The following is a 14158-nucleotide window of genomic DNA, read 5'->3' as shown; positions in this document are numbered from 1 at the left end:
CTCCTGTGGCTGAGACTGGCACCAATATGACTCACTGTCAGGAAATTTCCAGAAATGCAGAGCTCCCAGAACACCTCCTGTGCCCTGCTGGGCATCTGCTGGCTGTCACACATGGTGGGATATCCCCAAAAGCCTGAGGTGTCCCAGGGCAAGGGGTCCTCCACGACAAAGTTCAGGTCCTTAGGCCATGGCAGAGGTCCCCAGGCCACGGCTGGGATCCTGAAGCCATGATGAGAGTCACCAAGCCATGATGAGGTTTGTGAGCCACGGACCACGGTGAGAGTCCCCAGGCCATACCAAGGGTCTCCAGGCCGTGGTGTGAATTCTCTGGCCATGGTGGGGGTCCCCGGACCGTACAGTAGGCCCCAGGCCCCGCCTGTGCCGTGCCGTGCCTTGCCTTGCGCGGCCCCCGCCCCGCTGTTTGACGCCAGACTGCGCAGCCGCATTAGGCCGGAATCAACGGGCGTGAATAAAGGGGCGTGGTAACGTGACGTGTGACGCAAGGGGCGGGGCGGGGCGGGACTGGTGGTCGGGGCCGCTGTCAGAGCCGGGGCTACGAGCGGAGTGTACGGACACGCCGGTGGGTTTCGCGGCAGGGCCGGATGGTGGGGCCGGACCCAGCATGGCAGGGCGGCGGGGGGCGGGGGCCGGCACCGGAGCGGGGCGGGGGTCGCGCCGGGGGCGGCGCTGGGCGGGGGGCCGGGGGCCGCGCCCGGGTGCCGTTGGCCCCGCCCGGGCGCCGGGGAGGAGGGGAGCGAGGGGGGCGGGACTGTGGGGAGATGGGCAGCCCTGCGGCCAATGGGAAGGCTTAGCTGCTTGCTTCGGTCCTATAGACAGCGAGGGGCGCCAAGCCCGGGCGGCGGCGACGGGCGGTGATTGGGGGGCCCGGGGCGGGGGCAGGCCTGGCGCGCTCTCCGGGGCGGGGCGAGGGTCCCACTGCCCCTTCCCGCGTCCCCTGGCACGCGGGGCTACCACGCGCCTCACGGTCTATCCCGCGCCCTCCCTGGGCCCCGCCGCGGAGCCGCTTCGTTTTGTTTGCCCGTCGAGGATTGCCGTCCGAGCCCGCGGCGTCTCGCGGAGATGTCTGGTGGGCCGGGGTTGGCCGTGTGGCGGTCACAGAGGGTTTGCCCCGGCCTTCTCCCGCCCTGAGGCCCTCGTCTGTCGAGGGCCCAAGGGTGCCCGCTGCTGTGGTTGCAGCCGGTGGCTCTGGCCCCGCCGCTTCCTGGAAGGTAGAATTTGTGCTGGTTTTAGCCTAGAAAGTATTCCTAAGTCTCAAGTCGTTACCAAGTACCTGCCATCTGGGCTGACGTCTCCATCCCGGCTGCGGGTGGGTCACATTTAGCACTTTAATCTGGTTATTGTTGCGCTCTGGGCCATCATCTGTTGTGGGCATTCCTGAGGTTTGACCTTTTGGTGAGGTTTGGGCTGTGACTGGCTGCCCCTCTGCACTCTCCTCAGTTGGCACTCCCAGTGTGACCTTTGCATTCCTGTGTGACCGTGATATCCCTTGTCTCAGACTTGATTTCCTACGTCCTTGCTTCTGAATCTCTATTTTGATCCAGCTTGCAATCATCCCAGCTCCAAGCTTGCCTGTCTCTGTCCAGGCTCCTAGCTAACCCTTCCTGCAAGTGGTCCTCAAAGAGCAGTTAGTTCTGCTCATTTGGGTCCAGCTCTGGCATTAACCTCACTGTTTTTCAGAGAGGTCACTGGATGATGCTGAGTGACAGCACCAAAACTAGACATGAAACTGGAGATGATGATGCTGCTTCTGTCCTAAAGCTTTTTCCATTACATATGCATGGCTGTGCTCTGGCACCTGATTCAGTTGGCTCTCTAAAATATCACAGAATCATGGAATGCTTTGAGTGGGAAGGGATTCTAAAGATCATCCATTTCCACCCCCCTACCATAGGCAGGGGCACCTTATACTAGCCCAGGTTGCTACAAACCCCAGCCACCCAGGCCTTGGACACTTCAGGGAATCAGGTGCAGCCATAGTTTCTTTGGGAAACCCGTGCCAGGGCCTCACCAGCCTCACAGGGAAGAATTTCCTCCCAATATCCCATCTAACCCTGCCCTCTGGAAGTGGGAAGCCAATCCCCCGTGTCGTGTCATTCCAGGCCCTTGTCTAAAGTCCCTTCTCAGCTCTCTTAGAGCCCCTTTAGGAGCTGGAAGAGTCTCTAAGGTCACCCTGGAGCCTTCTTTCCTCTAGGCTGAACATCCCTGACTTTCTCAGCCTTCCAGAAAAATAACATTATGTGTTTTGCTGTAGATCTGATGAGGGTGAATTGGGAGAATCCCCAGTGCTGTGGCACTTGTGGTCCTGCACCTGCTGGCCTTTCTTGCCATGTGTGATTGTGGGCAGCGTGGAAATGAGAAGTAGTTCCCTTTTTCCTACGGGTAAATCTGTCAAACACTTTGTCTGAATTCAGATGCCTCTGGGTCTTCCTCATGCTCTTTGAACCAAAATCTTATAGTTTGCAATGGGAAGTGTAGCCTCTGTCATGCCAGGCAGCCAGAACTACAAAATCACAGAATATGCTCAGTCGGAAGGGACCCACAAGGATCATCAGATCCAACTCCTGGCCCTGCATAGGACCATCCCCAAGAGTCACACCCTGGGCCTGAGAGTATTGTCCAAATGCTCCTTGAACTCTCAGGCTTTGTGCTTTGACCACTTCCCTGGGGAGTCTGTTCCAGTGCCCAAACACCCTCTGGGTGAAGACCCTTTTTCTGATATCTGACCTAAGCCTCCCGTGACGCAGCCCTTGGGTCCTGTTATTGGTCCCTACAGGGAAGAGATCGGTATCTGAACTAGATTCAGCAAGACAGACCTGGAAGGCTGGCTAGCAAAATGCTGGCCATGAAGGTGTGTTGTTTTTTTGTTTCCCTTGTGAAATTTCATTTTAATGTGGTGAACACATGGTAACTGCTTTGACATTGGGCTGCTGCTTGTTAAACTGGTCTGGGATATGGAAACCAGCCAGCTGGGTCACCTCTAGCCTTGGGTCCTGTGTCTTGCGGGAGGAGCCGGGTGGAAAGGGCAGCTCCAAGAAGAATTGCTCCAAATGCCTGCATTTCCTTCAGGATGATCTCCAGTGCTTTCCTTGGGCTGTGGTGATCGGTTGGATGTGTGTAAAACCCCATGGCTGACCTGTGGCAAACCCCCTGGCTAACCCTAGGCCTCCCAGTACATGCCCTACTCAAAGCTGCAAGGTAGAACCTCTCCGAGGTCCCACACCAGCTCCAAGTTACTTTTCTGGGTTCTCTGAGCAGGGCAGAGCCCTTCTCTGGGTCTTTCATCTGTACTGATATTCTTGGGTCTGGGCTTTTGAGGAGAAGCAGTCTTTCTTGGAGCCCACTTCTCAAGTGCTTTGCACTGCTGTACCCCTACTTTGCAAGGGATTTTCCGTGTAGATGGTTTCTTCCCAGCTTTATCCTGGTGCACATCACAACAAACCAAGAAGAAAACCTCAGCCAAGCAGAGTGGTCAGAGAAATGGAAGCCCAGACCTGGGAGGGAGAGTGATGGAAGAAGCTGAAATCAAGAGATGTGGGTGGCTTTGGTGTGCAGTGGCTCATTTGAGACTGGTGTTGGGTACACCCCAAGCAAATTTGCTTTGCACTGTCATGACAGGGGAGATGATGATGCCAGGCTGCCAGGGATGGGAGAGGCAGACCTGGCCATGCCAAGTGTACTGAGTGAAAACTGCATTCCCAAGCCACCTGGCTGTGGGACAGGGTGGGTGGATTAATCCAAATTAAAAACTAATCCTAAGCTTGGTTCTCCGTGCTCCGGGGAGGGGATGGTCTCTGTTCGGTGCCCTCCTGCAATAATTTGTAACACACTTTTCTGTTCTCCCTCAACAGGAACTTGTGTGAGGCAACAGGACAAAAATGCTTAACTTAAGGACTTGTGCAGCAAAACTGAGGCCGTTGACGGCCTCACAGACTGTAAAGACAATTTCCCAACACAGACTGGCAGCACCCAGGACGTTCCAACAGCTCAGGTGCTACAGTGCACCAGTGGCTGCCGAACCATTTCTGAGTGGGACTAGTTCAAACTATGTGGAGGAAATGTATTATGCTTGGCTGGAAAATCCCAAAAGTGTACATAAGGTAAGGATTAACCTTGCCAGGACGTCATCTTCACTTCTCTGTGTGTCTGAGCAGTGGGTGCAGGTAAGTACCACCTCTTGAGGAGGAGTAAATTCATCTGTAGGGGCTGGATGTTTGTGGACAGTCCTTCTGCCTCATTTTGTCCAAAAGAAACAACAGTGATTCCTTGACCAAGAACCAAGAGGAGCTTTTTCTGTTCAAGAGGGAACGCCGTGGGCCTGGGACACGGGCAGCATCCTGGATCACAAGCGGATACAAGGAGTGGCTTCTGGGAATCCACCTGTAGCAAGTTCCCAGTGCTTTATTTTTTCCATCTCTGGTGGCTCATCAAGAGGGTTGATTCTGGAGTGGAGGATGAGGAAAAGGGGCAAGGAGGTGTTCTCCACATCGTGACTGGTTTCCTTTTTGTCTCAGGCATTGGTGGTATTCTGTGTTGGTGCAGATGTAGTTAAGCTTGGTTTTTAGCTTGTGTGTGTAAAGCCAGACTGTTGATGTACAGATGGGGAAGGGGGCGGGGTCTGGTGGCCGGAGAAATACCCACCAGCTGCTCCTGAATTTAAAACAATCCAGCTGTGGGCAGTATGTGCAGAGGTCTGTCCTGATCTGGATCACTGAAGCTCTTCCAGCAAGGCTGAGCCCAGCAGGTGAGGGCTCGGCTGGGAGGAGGCATTCTGAAACCTGACAGCATTTTCCTGCATCCCCAGTGTTTCACAAGGAAAATGTTCCTCCAGTGACTAAGTCTCAGCATTACCCAGGGGATTTTCAGGACAGTTTTAGAGTCCTGATGTGGAGCAGGGATTTTCTTTATTTATGAGCCATGTGCAGACCAGGAGTGAAAGCAATTAGGGGTATAAGGAATCCTATGCACCAGTACTCGTAGCAGTTTTGATGTGTTTTCATTGGCACTGATCCCACTCATCCAAAATGAAGGTTCTAAAAAGGTCTTAACATAGGATTTTCACAAAAATGTTGACTTTCTGCTTCTTCATGCACATCCCAGCCTGAAGCATCCTCCAAAAGGTTCCTGCAGTGGATGGGAAGTGTCACCCCTCTTCCCTTGCTGTGCACGCCTGACCTCCAAGCTGGGAAACTGGGACATAGCAGTATGAGCCTCACACCCTTCTTTGGGAGCTGAATCTGGTAGAAGGTGCTGATTTGGCTTGGTGAGCTGGTTTGGGAGTGTTCCAAATAGAGAAGCCTGCCCTGAGCTCCACTCATGTAATTGAACTCAGGATCCCTCTAAGGCCTGAACTCTCTTGGTGTATGGCAGGCAGCTGGTTGATCAGTCCCGCTTTGCCAGTGCATGGAGTGCTGGGAAAGCCAGTCCAGGCTAATGCTTTGTGTTGCAGCTGTGGGACTGTCTAAAACTGCCCTGAATCTGAGCTCTCTTGTACCCAAAATATGTGTCTATGTATCTATATCCTGTATGCATCTATGTAGGGTATAAAAGCAAGTGGAGTGCTCACAGAGCTGCCACAGGCACAGAGAAGTCAGAGGGGAATAACCCCGTGAATTTATTACTGCTGTTACCTTTGGCAAGTGCTGGATTAAAGCAAAGTTCTTCTTCCCATGATAAAGCAGGACAACTCTGATGGGGCTGTTCAGCCTCTCCCATGGGAGATGTGAGCTCCAGAGGCACCTCTGTGCTCTCCAGAAACCCATGGGATAGCCTTTGGATTCTCTTGAATTCGAAACCACATCAGCAGGTTGAAAGCTGACGGTTTTATGGCACTTATCAGGGCCCTAGCCTGCCCTGTGCCATCCGGACATCATTCCCTGGAGCAATAAAGCACTCGGTGAAAGTGCCCAAGCTGACCCAGCTGGTGCCACACCTTGTTTGTAGAGTTTAAAGTGAACTTTGTCTTCCAAAACAGAAGCTAATTGCAACTCCAAGAGGTATGAATGGCAGAAGGGAGGTTATAAAGGCTACACCCCTGTCTCCACCCATCCCCACCTACCTCTCAGGTTGACAGGTGCTCCTTTTCTCTTGCGTATTTGCCAGTACATGAAACAGCCTTAAACCACGGAGCAAAGTAGTCAGCCAGGTTCCTCTACATTCAAAGGGCACAGAGCCTATCCCTGGGTGCTTGTCCCTCTGTTTGCAGGAGCTGATGGCTTTGGGGGCACCCAGGAGCTCTGTGAGCCTGGGGAAGGAAAGAGCAGGGATGGAACAAAAAGCAGCTTTCCCTCTTTTCCCACTGAAATTTCCCTTAGTAGTCAGAACAGGGTGGGGTGTTTTCTGTCTTCCCCCTTTTTTCCCCTTGGGGGAGTGATTGTTAATCAGTTACAGTGTCAAAATGTTCCAGATCTTATTTATGTTCCTTTAGCATGACCTGTTTCTAAATTTATTCACCTTATGCAGTCATGTGATAGGACAATGGGATGTTTGGATAAATTTGGACTGGAAATAGCTTCCTGGGGCATGTGATGGGTGCTGCAACTGGAGGAGCTCTGGAGGGAACAGCTGAGCTGGGGTGACTCCATCAAGGGCAGGTTTTCTTTCTGCCCCAAGCAACCCCTTTAAATCTACTTGATTTAAACACTCTGAGGATGGCTGGGCTTCACCCATTTCTGATCGCCAAAGCTGTATTTGGTGCTTTCTAAGGTGCAGGATGCTAAGCTCCCAGTCACTGGAGAGACCCTTGGGCTGAAGCCAGCATACAAATCCCATGGGATTTGTTTGCTCTGGCTAGCTTCCTGGGTCTGTGCTGGCAGACAGCTGCTCTTCTGCTGTGTCCTCATCCTTTGCCATCATTTGGCAAAGATGAAATGAGGCACAAGCGTGATGGGAGGATGTGGACTGGACTTCATTTGGCCAGGCTTTCTTCTTCCCCAAATCTGTTGGTGACACAAGGAGGCTGGTTAACTTGGGTTTGGCCTGGGACACTTCCAGGCTTTTCAGACAGTGCTGGAAAAGTATGACAGCACACAAAGTCTGTCCAGGGCTTTTTTACAGTGTTTTGATATGTTTCTTAACATCTAGAAATGCCCATCTGCAGAGGAAACAGGAGCAGAAGTGGCAGCTACCTCATTCTGGGCATGGGAGAGCTGGTATAGGAGTACCTCCATAGTGTTGTCATTGGTGTCACCAAAAGGATGGGGGAAAATTGAAGAAGAGATAGAAAAATAAAAACATTGCTGGTTGAGCACTGAACAACACAACTTATGCTGGGATTTAGGTCTCTGGCCATTCAGACCATGGAAAGAGGAAGATGTGTATTTGATTACAGGGCAGAAATATTTTTCAGAAAATATTGGGATATTTAGAGAGTAGTGGCCTCCCCTGGGAAGAAGGAAATGAGCTGGAAGTCCAGGCTGGGGCTTGTTGCTCAGAGCAGTGGTTCCAAGAGCAGAGCCAAGGGATGAGGTATCACTGTGTCCTGTCCTGGTGCCACTGCCAAGGTGGGGGTGGCTCTGGTGGTGGCCTCATGCCAAAAGAAACAATCCAGATGGATGGAAAGTGGGATAGTGATGTAGTTGGAATCGTGGGAGAGCTTTGGTGCTCTTTTGTTCAAGGCAGGTGGGTGTCATCAGTGGCAGCTGCATGGAGCTGAGGTACAGGGGAGGAGGTAGCTCTGTCCCCTGTTTTGGCAGTAAAGTTGAGACCTCTGTAACCTTTACTGAGGAGGTGTTTGGACTGCAAGCAAAGGCCGTGGTCACCTCTCTTCTTTCCTTTTTCCTAGTCATGGGACATCTTTTTTCGCAACGCCAATGCTGGAGCTGCTCCAGGCACTGCCTACCAAAGCCCCCCTCCACTGACTACCAGCCTCTCCACTCTGTCCCAAGCCCAGTCCCTGGTTCAGTCACAGCCTAATGTGGATAAACTGGTGGAGGACCATCTTGCAGTGCAATCTCTCATCAGGGCATATCAGGTAAGGGGACTTCATGCCAAGGAGGGTCGTGTCCTTTGTAGAGGGTTTTGCGGTGGGCTGGAGTTAGTGCGAATGATGCACGTGTTTGCATGGAGAGCGTGCAGGATAAGAGCTGGGCTGCCTCATTAGGAATGGGAGCAGCTGATCTGTTGGGGCAGAAGCTCAACTAATGCTTTGCTGGACAATAGGAAGACTAAAGCTATTGTCATCCAAACAGGGTGGTAGGGAGGGGGAGGTCTTCTCTACATTGGGTAGTTTGCTGCCGTCTGGAATGCTGCTCCTGTGCTATGGGCTCCTGCCATGCTTAACAGTGGCATGGAGCACCCATCCTGCTTCCCCCTGTTGCTGATAGAACTTCAGAGGTCCTAAAACAAAAGGTCAGGAAACATTTCCATGTGATTTGCAACCTGGAAATGGCCCGTGGGGCTGGTGGGCTGTAGCTCAGACCAATGTTGCCAAGTCAGCCGTCTGGAAGAAATGAGTTTGGAGCAGGAAAGAAACATCCTCTGGCTGAGGGAAGGCCAGGAAGTATTTTAACTCTGGAGAACATTTAAATGTGTTTCTAAATCTGCATTATCCTTTTACTTTTTGTTGTGCTCTGGTTTGTCATGTATGGGGACTGTAATTATGGCTGTGGTGAGAAGTTAATGAACCCAGATGCTGTGCAGTTGTGACTGTGAGCTTCTCACCTGTTTCTGTGGCAAAGCACTTGCTGTACTGTGCAGTTGTGTTCCTGCTGAGGTATGGGGAAAATTCAACATAAAAGGCTATGAGTTACAGCAGGAACTGTAGCTGTGGGCTAGTCCAAAGGTCTGCCCAGCCGTGGCCCTGCTCTCTGGGTCCAAGACAGTGCCCACAGCACTGTGCTGTGCCTGCTGCTGCAACTGCAGTGCTGATGTCAACATCGGGACCTGTTTGTGAGGACCTGCATGGCTGATTCCATGAGAGATGACCGCCCTGCCAGCTCTCAGGCAGCCCCTGCCAGTGGGCAGATGCTGTGTTTGAACACGGAGTGACTGATCTGATTGGAAGCAGAAGCTTGAAGTCAGTGATTTGAACACAAAATCCATAACCTCTTCAGCATGCCTATCTCTTCAGGCTCTGAGTGGCAGCACAGGAATATGATGGCTCTTGGATGTATTTTTCTAAGCTGTCCATAGTGAGAAATCTAGCTCCCCCCCTGCCTTAGTGTCATAGCAGGGCTGTAGCTGCAGTGGGATGTCCAGGTGAGGAGGTTCATGACAGTATAGGGAAGTACGAAAGAGTAGGAAGGTGCATGTGGTTAATAATTTACTTAAAACATCACACAATGATTTCTTACTTGGATCAAGCTTGGTTTTCCCTGTAATTACAGGTGAGCAGTGACTACTCTGCTGCAGCATCAGCGATGGCTTCTTAATTGCAACTGCGTTTGCATGTCCACGTCATTATTAATTTTGAGTTGTAGAGTGGTTTGGCTTGGCAAAGGCCTTACAGACCATCTTGTTCCCACCCCCCTGGTATGGGCAGGGATACTTCTCATTGTCCCAGGTTGCTCCAGGGTTGGACCAGCCTGGCCTTGAACACTTCTGGATGGGGCAGCCACAGCTTCTCTGGGCAGCCTGTGCCAGGGCTCATCAACCTCACAGGGAACAATTCCTTCCTGATATCCCATCTAACCTTGCCCTCTGGCAGTGGGAAGCCAATTCCTCATGGCCTGTCCCTCCAGGCCCTTGCCCAAAGTCCCTCTCCAACTCTACTTAGGCACTGGAATGGGCTCCGAGATCCCCCTGGAGCTGTCTCTTCTCCGGGCTGAACACCTCCAGGTCTCACAGCCTGACTCCAGAGCAGAGAGGCTCCAGCCCTTGGAGCATCTTTCTTCTTCCTTGTTTTGGCTTGTGTTGCATATGGATGCTAACAAACAGCATGGCTCCTGTGGGGAAAGTTTTCTTTGCTTCCACACTGATTTGAGGATTCTCTGTGTACTTGCAAAATGCTGAGGTAATCTGTAAGCCACCAGGTGTCCCCAGCTCAAAGCTGTTTGCTGGACTAAGCAGCCTCCTGGTCCCATTGAAGGCATCCTGGCGATGGGGAGCAGCATGGTGAGCTTCCATCCTGCTGACTGCTATGTGATGGGCTCACCCCTGTGCTTTGCTCCAAGATGGACAAGCAAATAGTTCACAGTCAGAGCTGGCCCAGAGGAGTTTTCCTTTGGCCATCAGTGCGCAGGGCTATAGTGTCACCTGGCCCTGCTGAGAGCAAGGGGTGATGGTGCTTTCTGCACAGTTTACCTTAATGCCAGTGGCTCATTTCAGACTCCTTGGCAGGTAAAACCACAAAAGTCCCACCCTAAAATCCCCATGGTATGCTCTGAATAGGAATGGGTTCTGGTAAATAAGGTCAGATCAATGTGTCTGCTTGTACAAGCGGTTTAGTAATCCACTTGTATTTGAGTGCTTTTCCTAACTGGTAGCAGATTTGACGCCTAGGGCATTGCTTGCAAGGAAAGTTCTGCACCCTGTACCATGGCAGTTGTATTTCCTGACGCATTCCCAGAATTGCTGAGCCTGAAACTGTCAAGGAATAACCCGTGGCTCACCAGTTGGAGGGTGCTGGCCACCAAGATGATCTGAATTTGCCCAGTGAGATGTGCTGGGATCTGTCCATGGGTACCAACTTCTGTGGCAGCAAAAGCCCCGAACTCCTCATCACCTCCTGTTCCCTGTGGCACCCAATGTGGATTCAGACCCAGCACAGGAATCCCTGGCCTGATTGCTGCTGCCAGGAGCTGTCAGGTCTCCCTTGGTGCAAAAGCTCTTCATTATTTCCCCACCTGGCCCTTCACAGGAGAGTGCTCCAGGTTCTGCTGTGGGCTTCTCTCTCCAGAGGGATGCTGTGACCTGTTGCAGAGCTGGGCAAGTGTTCCTCAGACATGTTCCTTGGCCTTTCAGGAGCTAGTGCTGCTGGTGGCAATGCCTGTTTTCTCTGCCCTGTTGGCAAGAGAACACCTATATCTGTCAAAATCCGGAAAATTCATATAATCCCAGAACAGTTTGGATTGGAAGGGTCCTTAAAGCTTATCTTGTTCCACCCTGCTGCCCTGCTGCCACAGGCAGGGACACCTACTACAGCCTTCCAGATTGTTCCACAAGCCCCATCCAACTTGGCCTTGAACACTGCCAGGGATAGGGCAACCACAGCTACTTTGGGCAAATCGCCTCTTCGTGTGCCTGTGATTCTTAGGACAAGATCATCAGTGTGAAGTTACTGTGTCTGTAGAAAGGAGCTGCTCGAGTTGGACACTGGAAAAACATTAGGAGACCCTGTCTGTGCTGTGAAGGAGCTTGCCATGCCCCATGCCCTTGCCAAACCTGGTGTCAGGTAGAGCAGAGCAGTCCTGATGGCTGCTGGCAGTTTCCTATGTGCTGTAGGTGACAATAAACCCAACTTCTCCAGGCTTCAGCTGCAGGTAGAATTGGGGTAGCTCTGCAGAAAATGTAAAGAGGGAAACTCTGAATGAAATTTTCTGTTTTTTTAAGGAATGTTTCTTCAATTAACTTGTTTTAATGACTAATCTGTGTTGTTGCTTCCAGGTCAGGGGTCACCACATTGCAAAGCTTGATCCTCTCGGCATTAGTTGTGTTAATTTTGATGATGCGCCAGTAACTGTTTCTCCAAACGTCGGTGAGAATTACTCTGCAAATAATCTCTAATGTAATTTAACTTTTTTACCCCTCCCCTCTTTTGTTTTTCTCTCCCTTTTGGTTCCTGTTCTCCTTTCCATTCCTGGTGCATTTCATAGATTCGAGGGCATCATGTAGCACAACTCGATCCACTGGGCATCTTGGATGCAGATCTGGACTCCTCCCTTCCAGCCGATATTATCACATCCACAGACAAACTGGGTGAGGGCTTTGAGAGCAGTTGGTGCTACATTGCTTGAGCTCCCCTCTCTTTCACAGCTTCATAGGTAGATTGCTTCACAGGCCGGGGGTCTGAAGTTTCCTTAGTAATGATCACTCTAAAATTGTAGTTGCCGGCAGCAGCAGTGCAGTCCTGCCACCCTCTGGCTGTCACTCCAGTACTCAGCTCATGTTTCTTCAACCACTGCCAATCAGTGTTACCACTGATCTTGCTCATCCAGAAGCAAAAACCCGGAAGGGCTGGAAGCAATTGCATCTTCTGGAAATGCGAAACAGAGAGGTTTTATGTTGGTGGGAGCTGGAGGTCTGTTCTCTCAGCTCCTTTTGCTGCCCTTGGGGACCCTCAGAGCTGGGAGTGAATGTACTGGGTTCATCTCTGCAGGGCTGAGGCTGCCCTCCTGAACTTCCAGCCTGCCCCAGGATGTGTAAATCCTTTAATTGCCCTTTTTCCAAGACTGAGCTATGAGTCCCTACTGGTGATCATAACAAGGAAGCTTTGGGATGCATTCCTGTCCAAGTAGAGAGGTGGAACTCCCAATGCGTTTGACTGAGAGCTGCATGAATGTTGTACAGAAGTGTGTGTGGTCCCCAGGACTTGAAATCCTGATCTGAAAGTGCTTAAACCCAGCACCTCTCCATGTGCTTTAGAGCTGATTTCTGTAGTTTGCTGCCATTCTCCAAGCCAGGATGAGATTGCTGAACTGTGTCACTGCACTGGTTCTTCCCAAGGTAGTTCGCTGGCACTCTGAGTGCTCCAGAGGCATGCTCATGCTCCTAACGTAGAGTAGAGCAGCAGTGATGATTACTAACCTCGCCAATCAAAACAGCCTATCAGAATGTACAGTGCATGTAAACCACCTTGATTCCTTACTCATCTGCCAGCGCAGGGACACCAGCCCTGGATCTGCTGGACTTTTGGACAGGAGTGGTAGGGAAGGGAATAGGTTTTGATTGGACCAGTTTGCTGGATGATGAGGAAGCTGCTTCATCCCACAGCCTCCAACGTGCTTCTCTGGAGCACCAACCCTTGGCTGAACCTCAGGAGCCATCCAGCTGTAGCTTGGAGTGTGTCCTGTGCCTGAGATATACTGATGGCAAGAAGTGGGGAGATGATGGCTGTGAACCCAGCTGTGGGAGAAGACAGACGTGCTCATAGGCAGCACTGCGGGGAAAGCAGGAGGACTTTTTAGGTGAACTTAAAGCCACTCACCACTCTGGGTAGTGGAGAGGATGAGGAAAGGCTTTTCTAACGGGTTTTTTTGCCTCTTCTGTGGCCACTACAGTTCTGAAGCACAGCAGGAGAGGAGAGCCCTGAAGCCTTATGCCTGGTGGATGTGTATCCCTTTTGAGAGTAGAGCAGGGTCTGGATGAAACCCAGACTGAGTCAGCTGTGAGTGGTGGCAGTGACAGCTGTTCCTTGGCAGGAAAGGGAGCCGGGTGTGGGGAGCAGAGTTACTGTGCTGCTCAGGAAGTCATAGACTCACAGAGTGGTGTGGGTTGGAAGGGATCTTAAGATGTCAGCTAGTCTAACCCCACTGCTACAGGCAGGGAGACCTTTCACTAGACCAGGTTGTTCCAAACCCTGTCCAACCTGTCCTTGAGCATTTCCAGGGATGGGGCATCCACAGCTGCTCTGGGCAGCCTGTGCTAGGGCCTTACAACCCTCATAGGGAAGAATTTCTTACGTCCAATCACTGACATACCCTTTGTCAGTGTGCAACACTTGTCCCTGGTCCTGGCACTGCAGACCTTGGTAAAAAGTCTCTCTGCTCCTTTCCCCTAAGGCCCTTTATAGACTGAAAGGTCACAACAGGATCTCCTGGAGCTTTCTCTCCTCCAGGCTTTCCCAGCCTGTCTCCATAGCAGAGGAGCTCCAGACCTTCAAGCATCTCTGTGGCCTCCTCTAGACTTGCTCCAGCAGGTCAGTGTCTGTCTTGCTCTGGGGACCCCAGTGCTGGAGGCAGCACTGGTTGGGTCTCATCTGAGTGAAGCAGAGGGATAGAACACCCCCCCTCAGCCTGCTGGTCACACTTCCAGTGCAGCCCAGGACATGTATGGATTTCTAGGTTGTCAGTGCATGTGGCTGGCTCATGTCCAGCTTCTTATCCACCAGGACCTCAAAAGTCCTTCTCTACAGAACTGCTTTCCATCCATCCATCCATCCATCCATCCATCCATCCATCCATCCAGGGACTGGGGATTGCCCCAACCCTTTCATTTGGTGTTGTTGAACTTAATGAAGTTTACATAGTCCCTCCCTCTCTTC

At 51.7% G+C, this 14158-nt stretch overlaps 1 protein-coding gene across 4 annotated transcripts in view; it reads left to right on the top strand.

The window, feature by feature from the left end:
• The first annotated feature begins 510 nt into the window (after nucleotides 1-510).
• OGDH (oxoglutarate dehydrogenase) overlaps nucleotides 511-14158 on the top strand; it is a 29538-nt gene continuing 15890 nt past the window's right edge. For 2 of the 4 annotated variants that reach the window (XM_005532894.3, XM_014261444.2), the window contains exons 1-4: nucleotides 511-580; nucleotides 3870-4118; nucleotides 7802-7990; nucleotides 11772-11874. In XM_005532894.3, coding sequence (XP_005532951.1) covers nucleotides 3897-4118; nucleotides 7802-7990; nucleotides 11772-11874 — 514 coding nt within the window. In that variant the 5' untranslated portion in view covers nucleotides 511-580; nucleotides 3870-3896. Of the gene's footprint in view, nucleotides 581-3869; nucleotides 4119-7801; nucleotides 7991-11562; nucleotides 11654-11771; nucleotides 11875-14158 lie in introns of all 4 variants that reach the window. The other 2 variants (XM_088068304.1, XM_088068303.1) reach the window with 1 other exon arrangement.

The sequence above is a fragment of the Pseudopodoces humilis genome, chromosome 30, assembly GCF_049639895.1.
Source record: "Pseudopodoces humilis isolate 2021_Gansu_Grassland_sample_001 chromosome 30, ASM4963989v1, whole genome shotgun sequence".
Taxonomy (NCBI): Eukaryota; Metazoa; Chordata; class Aves; order Passeriformes; family Paridae; genus Pseudopodoces; species Pseudopodoces humilis.
Note: the sequence above shows the minus strand (reverse complement) of the source record. Positions and strands in the feature narration are given on the sequence as shown.